Source organism: Vigna radiata, unplaced genomic scaffold (assembly GCF_000741045.1).
Source record: "Vigna radiata var. radiata cultivar VC1973A unplaced genomic scaffold, Vradiata_ver6 scaffold_401, whole genome shotgun sequence".
Taxonomy (NCBI): domain Eukaryota; kingdom Viridiplantae; phylum Streptophyta; class Magnoliopsida; order Fabales; family Fabaceae; genus Vigna; species Vigna radiata.
In genome coordinates, this window is record NW_014541813.1 from 57,103 (window position 1) to 68,550 (window position 11,448).

The 11,448-nt window shown below is 32.4% G+C and overlaps 1 protein-coding gene across 6 annotated transcripts; it reads right to left on the reverse strand.

Moving 5' to 3' along the window:
- Positions 1-1,170: 1,170 nt before the first annotated feature.
- Positions 1,171-9,772, reverse strand: LOC106778336 (protein CHUP1, chloroplastic). 6 transcript variants are annotated; one of them, XM_014666285.2, is made up of 9 exons: positions 9,341-9,772; positions 5,283-5,402; positions 4,558-5,194; positions 3,893-4,339; positions 3,666-3,797; positions 3,393-3,574; positions 2,920-3,031; positions 2,373-2,516; positions 1,549-1,668 (listed from the first exon to the last, which is right to left on the reverse strand). In XM_014666285.2, exons 3-9 carry the CDS (start codon positions 5,182-5,184, stop codon positions 1,555-1,557), a joined length of 1,758 nt encoding a protein of 585 aa, XP_014521771.1. In that variant the 5' UTR covers positions 5,185-5,194; positions 5,283-5,402; positions 9,341-9,772; the 3' UTR covers positions 1,549-1,554. The 6 variants fall into 6 exon arrangements, with proteins under 6 accessions (XP_022631888.1, XP_014521771.1, XP_014521772.1 ...); XM_014666286.2 differs by having other exon boundaries at positions 5,283-5,504; XM_022776167.1 differs by lacking the exon at positions 9,341-9,772 and having other exon boundaries at positions 1,171-1,668; positions 5,283-5,622.
- Positions 9,773-11,448: the final 1,676 nt, after the last annotated feature.

An 11,448-nucleotide genomic window follows, 5' to 3' on the forward strand; every position in this document is an offset into this window, starting at 1 on the left:
AAACACATTAGAGAAGTCTTTCAAGAGAGAAAAGTTAGGATTCAAGAGAATTGGATCATAATAAGTAAAATGATTAAGTAAAAAAGATTCTAAACTTATTGTTGTTATAATGTTTTGAGTTAAAAGTGATGTTTTTATTTTTTTTAAGAGTTATTCATAACTAATTAATGTTGAATCTCTCATGTTAACTTTTTTCTATACCTACTTAAATTCATTATGGTAAATTGAGATTTCATGTTTGAGTACATGTCAAATAAAGAAAAAAAAAATGTGACATATAACAATCAATTTTGTCATCATGAACATATATAATTCCATCAACTTTACAAGAAACAAAATCATTTTTTTTAAAAGCTAACTCCAAAATGCAAACAAATTCAAAATCATTCATGTCCATCCTCGACAAAATTTTCAATTAGTATAAAACATAATTTATAATACTTTTAAAAAGTGTTATAATTTCTTACGAAATCTTAATATTATAAAATAATTCAAACTACCTAACTTTTTACACATTAGAATTTTACTCTTTACATTTCAAAAATAGTCTCCAAGTTTTCATTCTAAATAATATAAAAATATATACCTCTAATTCAATTATTTACAAAATTCATACAAATCACTTTAAAGTGTAGACGTGGAGACACTAAAATATTATTTGATATCAATCGTTATTTTGTAAGTGTAATAAATTGTTAAAATAGTTTTATTTTTGTTAACTTTTATTAATAGTTTTATATTCATTTTTTTCTATTTTTTATTTGATTTTTTTTTTAAAAAAATACAAAACTTTATTAATTTATGACCATTTTACTCTTATACTTTATGTTAAATGAATCTAAAAGTGTGTCATAATAGATAACATGTGTTGGAAACTAAAGTGTTGTTTTGAAAAATGTATTTACTTTTTGTCAATTTCTTAAAAAGGCATTTAATAAAATAATTATATTTCAAAAATAAGCACTTGCATGCATGTTAGAAAAGGAATAGCACGAATTGTACTTCTGAACTCAACATGGCAGTGAAATTATGTTATTACAGCACCTCAGGTAAATATAAGCACCTACACATGCAAACTTCTTGTTCTTGTCACGTAATTAGAGAGTAGAAGGGAGCTATCTTTGGGTGAGGAAACTATTTTTAATGTATATATGTACTCAATATAAAATACTTATATCATCAATTGATTAAGATCAGTTTTGCTGGTTATTATCAAAGTTAACAAACTTATCATACATGGTAAATCTGTGTCTGGATGATCATGAAAAGTACTTTACATTGTAAGTGCATATAGCTAGCATTATCCTTTTCTTTTTCTCAAAAACTGTTTAAGCTCAATGACTGAAGATTTTATCCATAAAACAAGACGAGGGAGAGCAGCTAGTTTGTAACAATTGAACTATACCAGACTTAGCTACTAAACTTCCTCAACCACCCTATGGAAAGTTTTTTCTTCAAAATCTCTGCATGTTTCTTCTTATTTCTTCTGAATGATCGTCAATAGTGTTGAACATTCGTGACAAGGAAAAGAAAGCATAAAATATCAATGGCCTCTCACGATGATGCTATCCCAGCCAAAAGTTCTCGAGACCCTGCTAAGTGTCCTGGCACATGTTGCCTTATCTCTTCAAAAGCACACAGAGTTTCTGCATCCAAACCTCCAGCAAACTACAAAGACATACCAAAATATGTGAATCAGTCTCATAAATGATGAAAATTGTAATATTTCATGTTGTGACTGCAAATGAGTTTTTTGCTTTTTGTAAGGGTTGGTGGTCATTTCATATGGAAAATAGAATGGGTTAGAATGACCCACTTAATTGTTTAAGCTAATTACATCACCTTATTGGGTTGATATGCTACGCAGCTATAGTATACTTGCATTTTTTGTTAGAAATTCAAGGTGGATTAGAAGTTTCACGTAGAGTAAAAATGAGTAAGAGGACTAATATAACAAGTAGAAGGAATCATAAACATATTGCCTTAAGGTTTTAGTTAAAAATGGTGTTCCGATCTCTTGTATGAACTTATTAACAACAAATTGGTACATAATGGGTTTAGGGTTTATCTAGTTTTATCTTACGATCTACTGCATTTATTAATTGCATACAAGTTACAATCAGTGACAACTATTTACTGTAAAAGTTTTAGTAAATTCAAAGGCGTGAAAGAATTACAGAATTCTGCTACATTTTCAAAACTTCCACAATCATTAAGTTTGCAGTACAAGAAACAGAAACTTAGTAGTACTCGTCATTCAAACCAGCACATGGTATTTGTTCAGTTTATGATCATACGGTCTAATGACATTTCTAGCGATTTGCAAATAACTGACATTAGTTGGGAAGTTAATATTGATGACTAGTAAATACCTGATGAGCTCTATATGCAAAATGGACGCCCTGAAGCAGAAGGGATTCTTGACTAGACTGTCTGTCAGAATTCCTAGCAGATCCAAGCTCCATTGTCACTCTTTTCATGTACATTTTGACCAGAATCATAGAAGCCTGCTTAATCTGCAGATATGGAATAATTATTATTATTCTAATCAAGTTTTACAATGAAAATTTGTAATATCAACTGTCAAAAGATAAATTTCGTATGTAAGTGGTATTCAGAAACCGACTAATTACAAGAGACTTGGATTAATAAATCCTAAACTGAAGCTGTTCTTCATCCAGTTAGCTGTGTTGTTTCAATTCATTTTCATTGAGTTAAAGAAACACTGAAAGTAAACCAAGCAACACATGGCTCACACAACTCAGTTCATGGTTAAGTATTATATCTATTCATGCAGACTGATTTCAAGCATTGCCAATGTCATTAAACCATAACTTCTAATTCTTAATAGAAAGACAAGGTTTACTGAGTGGCATTATTGCTATCATCACATTCACAAAGAAAACATAAAAGTGATACCTTTTCCGTGATTCCCGAGTCAAGCATCCAAGCGGTTGGAATTTTGTAATCTTGATATGAACGCATTACAGAATTTCTCAGCTTGATTAGTTTCTGTATGCTGCACTCAGACCTATCAGAATGATAGGAGAGGACTGTAAGTATCCTTCAAACTATAAACCTGGCAAATTTAAAATTGAGGAAATAGACTATGCACTCATAGTTTAAATTTTACACTATCATCTAAGTACAAATTATCATATATGATACGTCAAAAGTTGTATCACCAAGGATATTTTATTGGCTCACAGTGTAAAACTGTTGACATTATCTGTGCTCTGCATAACCATTAAACTCTTAAAAATTAGTAAGACCATGCAAACTAGAAATGTTTTTTCTTGTATAAAGAAAGGGATTATCCGATCCATTTCTATATCGGTCATGATATATATAATAATTCGACGTAAATATATTATATGGATTTACTTTCTTACTTATCTAATAGGGTGGCCATCTTTCTCAAGGAAGCTCCACATGGAATTTCAGGGTCATCCTTGAAGGAGGAAATCTCTTGTTCTAACAATTTAAGTTCGCGATACTCAACTGCGGCTTCACGCATCGCATCAGCTTTTCTCTCAGGCCAATTAAAATGCTTCAAGACTGCACGCTCATCAGCCTGTAGAAAACAGAATATGTAGCAATAAGAAACCAACAGCAATCTATTCTATGGAAAACAGAATAGATTAATAACTTTTCTACACACTCACCAATGATGAGAGTTCACCATCAAGCCAATTAACAAAATTTAAGACATCTTCAATGTCGGTGTAGGCCGCTTCTACCACCTTTTTTATAAGGTCATTGATAAAATTTCCTTTTGTTTCAATGTCTGCCCTTATCTGGAAAGCATGATCAGTCACTAGTGCTGCATATTTAATTTCAAAATGACAGCAAATATATAGCCACCAGTTCAATTTGAAAACACAGTGCTTACTGCTAATAGATGAGCAGAACGGTTTTGAATTTCTCCAACAATGCTGCTATGTACATTCACAGCAACTGGTTTCGGCTGTTTGACCGATCCTGTTGTGTTCTTCATTTCTTCTTGACTCTTCAATGAGTGAAGTAATTTTACAAATGCAGGGGCCCTTTGGTTGTTATTTACTTTTGCTGCAGGCCTAGAAGGGATTGATGGTGGCATCGGTGGTGGGGGTGGTGGAGGCGGTGGCAGACATGCTTTTAGTGCAGGCTTTCTTCCTACCCTTATAGTTGTAGCTTCAGGAATCGTAGGAATTGCTGTTGGTGCTGGAGGTGAGGCTTTAACAAAGCAGCCATCAGTAATGGCTTCCTTTTTCACTATGGACCTTTCTAATTTGTCAGCAATGAGTTTCTGAATATGTTTAAATTTGGGGCTCTGATGTTCTGCAATTGGCTCCTTCATCTAAAATAAAAACCAGACTCACTTTCAAAGCAGAAACAGCTCAAACATAACTGTTATCCCCAAAGCAGATATGTGGCCTCGTTTTTACATCGTTATAGAAAATAACATTAAAAAATTCACTCAAACTGTAGCTGAAAATGGGCTAACCGTACAGAAAATATGAACAGTAGAACTGAAAAAACAATTGAAGCTTATGATAACAAATAACAAACTCTCACCTTTTCACTTCCACCCAAAGACATCATCACCTTCGACTCAGCAGCAGCAACATCCTTAGTGAGTTTTCTGTTGTGAGATTCCAGCTCCACATTCAAGCCCTTAACTTTTTCCAACTCAGCCTTCAAAGCCAGAACTTCAGACTGCAGATTCTTGATCAAACTCTCACTCACCTCAAGCTTCTCCATCAGTTCCTTCTTACTCTTTCCATCAGGGTCCTCCTTATCCCTCTTCATAGTAAATTCCACAACCGCACTCCTTGGCCTAGCAAACTGTTCCATAACATGAGGCCGTACGAAGCGAGACACGGCCTTAGCCTCTTCAGCTTCCCTACCCCTGTGGGTACCCACAACCTCTTCATTGGGTTTGGCCTTGTTCAGCACTAGACCCCTTTTGATCCTGGAAGTGTGCTTCAGCTCTGGAGTGACAGACTGGGCTCTCCTAGTTGGAGTTGACACCACCCCATTGACAACCTCTGGTGGAGTCCTTGGAGGCTCTCTGTACTTGGAAGGAAGTCTTAACCTTGATGGCGTTAAACTGCTCTGAAGCCTGATCACATTTTTTGTTGGTGGAGGTGGTTGTGGTGGTGATGGTGGTGGTGGTGGTGATGCTGGTGACCCTTGTTTCATGGCTCTTGTTCTGAAAATGTGCCTCAAAAAGAGAGAGATAACTCAAAGAATGACACAATAAAAAGAACAAAACGGAAATAAATAAAAAACATACATACATACATACAGTTCTCTGTGTCAGTGGAATGGTGGTGTTTTTGTGAATGTCAATAATACAAATGGTGGTTGAAGCAGGAACTTGCCACCTAGAAAAGACAGAGGATTTATGCAACACCTTTCTGTGTGGAAGATGAGACACAACACAATCAGTGATAGTATGAGGTGGCCATTGATGACGAACAGTGACAACAATTCTTTGAACCTCAGTAACTCAAAACAATCTGTGTGTAGTAAATAGCTTTGGTGATTTTTTTATTCTTTCTTATTCTCAATTAAAGTGCACATTGCAATGAAGTGAGTAGAGTCGCACAAACACTTGTTTGACATGGAATGGAAAAGCTCAAAAACTTGGTGCTTAACTTGGCCACCAAAAAAGAAAGTGACCCTCATCCAAAGGGTGAGGACACTATGACTCTTAAGGTACAGTTAGATTCTAGTAGAAAAAGGGACAAAAATTCCATTGATTCTTTGTCTTTTGCTAGGCAAAATCAAGTCCTAGTTCTTCCACTTTAGATGGAATATATGCTGCTTGAATGCCTAGGACTAGTTTTCCTCAATAGGCACTAACCTATATCTGCAACAATGCTCCAATATCAGAATATAAATACTATCAAATCAGATTATTAATAGATTATCTTATACGGTGTAAACCCATTTGTTTTAAAATTGAATGCAAATACTTTTTTCATTGCTAAACAAATTTAATGTGTGTTCACATTGTAAAACTAAAACATGTATTCCTAATTATACATACAGACAATCACATGCATGTGTCGATGACGATTTTTCCATAAAAGGACTAAACCGTTATTATCATAATAAAAAACCCTCTTGGGTCCCAAAAGAGAGTTAATGTCATGGAATGATTCCATAGAAGACTTTGTCGTGTACTATAAGAGACAGTGTCAACATCCTTAATTCAATGTGCCAAAGAAGTTGAAGACATGAAACTCAGTCATTATTTAGTAAAGTACAATAGTACTGTTGGACACTAAATCATATTCCAATAAAACACATTATATAGAGAGAATCGTGTCTTCAAAGTCGAAATTACTAGTTGTTGGGTGTTATTTATTTTTGTAAGGCCAACATAAAACTGTATTCTAAGTACATTTTGGTTGTTGAGTTTTCTGAAGTGGGTAGAACTTAAAAGAGAGTATACTTGATTTCAAGTACAAGTTTGGTGGCATATTCTCTTTCATTGTAGCTTGAATTACAAGTTTTAGCAGTCTCATTGGTTCATCGATCAATAATGCGTTTTCAATTGACTTAACAACTTAAGCACTAAACTAAACCACCTTTTTTTTCTCTAACCATGTGGGTAAACAATGCTTTGATTTTGGCTGAAGGGAACAAAATGTCTCTTGCAAGCATGGAAACAATGTTTTAAGGATATGGATTCCTCTGCCTTAAATGTCAAAATCAAACTCATTGAGGTCACACTCTCTACCTTGTCTTCCACGGATAATTACAAAGTCTTTGCATTAGGGACCACAGATTCAGAAAAAAATTATCATTACAAAGGAATTAAAAGATAATGAAAGTAAAAGGTCCTCTGCATTATTTTATTTCTCTCAGCACCAATATAAGTAGGCAATGAATGCATCAAACAGAAAAATCTAAGGCATATAGTATATTGGTTCAGAACTCTCATGTCTCAAACCCAACAATACCATAAACTACTAAACTAAAAGACAAAAAGTGTGGGTGAGTATCATTAGCTTTAGCCATCAATTCTTTACTTGATGCCCTAAAAGCAATAAAATATATGCAGTAAGTTCCTTTTCACTTTCTACATGAAAGATTCATCACGAATATATGGACAAACCTAGATGTGTTTTAGACCTTTATAGACTTTGGCTTGAAGTGTTCATCTATCTTTCATTACATATCAGATTCTTCATTTATCCTTGACATGATATATATATGAAGTGAATTTGATTTGTTCAATATTTTAGCAGATGGGAACTGTTGATATAAAATTTGTCAAAACCTATGTTCTTCTGATCATTAAAATGTTCTCATCAAACATTTGATTTGTGAGAAATGTAATAATTGAAACCTAAACGAACTATGTCATCAGCATTACATCATTGAAGTGATGAGAGAGAGAATGGTGTTGGTAGGAGCTGCAGTCTGTACATATATTTTTCAGGGCCATTACATGCTACCTTGGTTCAAAGCAGACTTATGAGACATGTGAACAAGTACAAAACACAATAATGGTAAGCATATCTTAAATGAAAATTCCTTTGCAATAAATCAATATCTAATAAAATCTAAAAGTCACTATCTTTTTAAAATAAAGCAACAAATTTTATACAAATAGTCCTCTTCAATGGTCTCATTCTCATATATCACGAAGTTAGCTTCTATGGAATTGTAGGAATGAAAAAAATAATAAGACAAAACTCATATAGTTATTGCTACTAATATCTGTATTTTAATCAGGAATTTATGTTGGTAATAATAATAATGATAACAATAATAATAATAATAAAAGTTATGATCATAGAAATATTCACACTTATAAATATTGTTGGTACTCGTGTCTATGATGCGCCATATATATTGCCTGTTATTATAAAACTATTTTTATTATTTAAAAATAAGTTATTTTTACTAGTTATTAGTTAACAAAAAGAACCATTTTTTAGTTTACAATTTTTAAATTATTTTCGAAAAACTGTCAGAGGTTAAAAATTATGATCTAGCGTTTCTCTCAATTATAATTTTAATTTGATAAATACCTATTATGACGCCATTATGACAGTAAAAATCTACTATTTCATCGTTATTTTGCAAAATAATGTAACAAATATGCAATACGTTTTTGACAAAAGATTTAAATTGATCATATGAATTTCTTTGTTCAGATATATATAGCTTTTACCCTTTTTATCTGTGAATGTGAAAATAGTTCTCCCAAAAAACAAAAATGTTCACTTGTGTTGCTAAATCAATATATATATATATATATATATATATATATATATATATATATATATATATATATATATATATATATATATATACTAGGGACCACCGTCGCGGGTACCAGGGACCACCGGACGGGCAGTGCATTAGAGACTCAGGCGTGAGAACAACAAGCGCAGGGACCGAGCGGGCATCGCTATCCGGCGAGGGAGAGTCGGCAGTAATAAAAGAACAACATGGCTCGGTTTCAACCTGAAACAGATCCAGCATTTAATACCACAACTCAACTTTCACATCATTCCACTTTCCGCCATTACTGACAAAACTAGGAACCATTGTCCGGTGGAACTATAGCCGGACGGTCGGTTACAGGATCCGCTTGTAAGGTACAATTAGGGGGTAAGGCGGTCGGTAGGCAGCGAGGCCGGACGGTCACAAACGACCAATCTCAGGATTAAGGTAAGTTCAGAATGATTTGTATAATCACGTGTTTTAGGTGATTGGGCCATAATTGGGCCTTGATTAAGGTAACCTTAATACCAGGCCCATGTCCACCACTATAAATACAGGTCAAAGGTCCCAGGTAGGCAGGTTCATTTATTACGCATTTAATTCAGAATTAAAATACTCGATCGGACAACAAAACTAACTTAAGCATCGGAGTACCTTTTACATGTACCCTCCAGACATTCGGAATACGGGAGCACGTGGGTGGAGTTGGATAGCAGATTGATCGAGAAGAAATTGTGTAGGTTTGGAACTCGGCCTTATACCGGAACAATATATATATATATATATATATATATATATATATTATTGTGGGCAGAAAAAAAATTTATGCTGTATGACTTGCTACTTCATGTGAATATATTCTGCGTGCTATGTACAAATGTTTTTTCATGCCTTGTACTCTGGTTTTTTCATAACTTCAAAAAAATGTTTTCCTTACTAAAAATAGAATACACACATATATATATATATATATATATTTATATTTGAGCCTGCAGTTTTCAGTGTTTGATAAAGAAAGGTGAGAATTGCAGCATAGACAATAAAGACACAGAGACGCTTATACTTGAGAGGACTAGCTACTATGAATCATGAAAACAGATCAAAGTACCTGTTTTCCTGAATTTGAGAGATATTGTGCAGTTTTGAATATGAACTCCCCTTGAATCATTTAGCAAGCCTTCTCATGTTTGACATTAACAACAACAACAACATGATGATCATCTAGCCATAGATATGCTATGATGCAGGAATTGTTTAGCTGAACTTGATATGGTGAGTAACATGAGTGATAGAGAGCAAGCGAGATGGATAAAAAAGAAAGTTAAGTATAAAAGGGAAGCTTGAAGGGTTGAAGTGGTTTTTGCAATGTGAAAAGATTTGATATAGGATTGCAGAGAAAGGTAACGAGAGAGAAGGAGTGTTTGGAGGTTGAGAAGGTGATTCCCTTAGAAGGAATACTTGAAATAGAGAAGAAAATGGTTAGCTGTGATTTCACATCAGACAATGTGCCATTTGTTACTGCGGTTGTGACTTAAGAAATGTCATTATATGTGTTGGATGAGTGCCTAACATTTCATGTATATGTTGCATATATATATACATAAAGAGGTGTGAACACAAACTTCTTCCCACTTCTGGTGGGCACCAAGGTTTCATTAAAACTATCTTAAGATGGGAGACAGCACCATGTCTTCCTTCACATTCATTTTATCATCATCTTAACCTCATTACACATTATTTTTCTTCTTTTTATATTGAATGTTCCAGATCGACTAAAGATAAAGTCAATTCGTAGTATATAATTGGATGCAAATCTTATTTTATAAATTGGTTTTATAGAATTGAGTTAAATTTAAAATTCATTTTTAAATTTTTTTTTTTAATTAAAGGTAGGGCAATTTGTTTTTGAAATTAGGAAAATGGTGTAAATTTAAAAAAAAAAATCAATAAGTTATTATGCTCGCACAATTTTACAAAGAATAAGTTCTGTTGATCTAAAATAACTTTTAGAAATTTAACTTAGAGCTGTGTGAATATGATAGGACTTTTTTTTTTATTATTTTAAGACATGTTAGCACAATTTCAAATCAAATATAGAGAAATAATTTTAGACTATAAAATTGTGTCAATATTTTTGTTAAACCTAGTGAGACTTTTCACTTAAACTCGTTATTGAATAGATGAACAGGGTTCATGCTCACCAAAATATCTTAAGCTCCCACATTCTAGAAATAGTTTATGTGACATTTGGAATTGAAATTCGAGAATATAAAATATATTAAATTCCAATATTGGGCATTCGTTAAGGATATATGATTTTGAAAAACAAAAAGTGGTGTGTTTATAAGTAAAAGGTAGTGCGAAAGGTAATTTCAAAAGCATTTTTATCGAAATTACATAGTGGAATGAATGTTTTCTTTTTATTTTAATTTTCAAAAGGATAATTTGAAACATGATATTCATATTTTAAAATATTAGTTCAAAATAAAAAAAAGAAATATCAATTTGATTCTCCAAAGACTTCTAAAAGAAAAAATAAATTAATTTATCTCATATACAAACTATTTTATGAATAAACTAATCTGTAATAGTATATTTATATAACTTTTAAAAAAATGTAACTTGTGTAGATTTAATTTTGATTTAGAAAGAAGTTCGGTATTTTTATTAATATTCTATAGAAAAGTTATGTAATATAATTATATGTGCATAAAATTGAGTCCAATATAAATGTTGTCAAAAACCCATACACTCTTCAAAACTATTCCCAAGGTGATGAAATTCAGATTATAATTATTGGACTTTTCTTCCTGCACCCCCTAATTTTTAAACTGACATCTTATATTTGTAAAGGTAATTTTTAGATTATTTTTTTCAAAAATTTTCTACAACAGGTTTTTTGAAACTTCTGAAAATGATTTATAAAATGATAAGTCAGAATATATTATTCACGCACAATACTACTTAATATCATTAAGAACCTCTGATTATTCATAATTGTCTATTAACACTTGGATGTTTTAATGTTAAACTTCTCATTTAACTCTTTTATACTCAGAGTTGTGTAGATATTCTTAATACTTTGTTCATTTCAATGGATTTAAGAAAGAGTGATTGAATGAATTTGAAAGAATTTAAAGATAAATTTTTGTTGTTTATTTAAGTGGATTTATAAGTAACTGAGAGTGAATTTGGAAGTAAATATTTTTAATCTGT

What these genes read in the sequence shown, in the direction of transcription:
- LOC106778336 (XM_022776167.1), bottom strand. Translation starts at nt 5,184, where the DNA reads ATGAAACAAGGGTCACCAGCATCACCACCACCACCACCATCACCACCA. An exon ending in ATGGCCACCCTATTAGATAA is followed by an intron (nt 3,032 to 3,392) that starts GTAAGAAAGTAA and finishes TCATTCTGATAG; the next exon opens with GTCTGAGTGCAGCATACAGA. An exon ending in TTGCATATAGAGCTCATCAG is followed by an intron (nt 1,669 to 2,372) that starts GTATTTACTAGT and finishes ATGTCTTTGTAG; the next exon opens with TTTGCTGGAGGTTTGGATGC.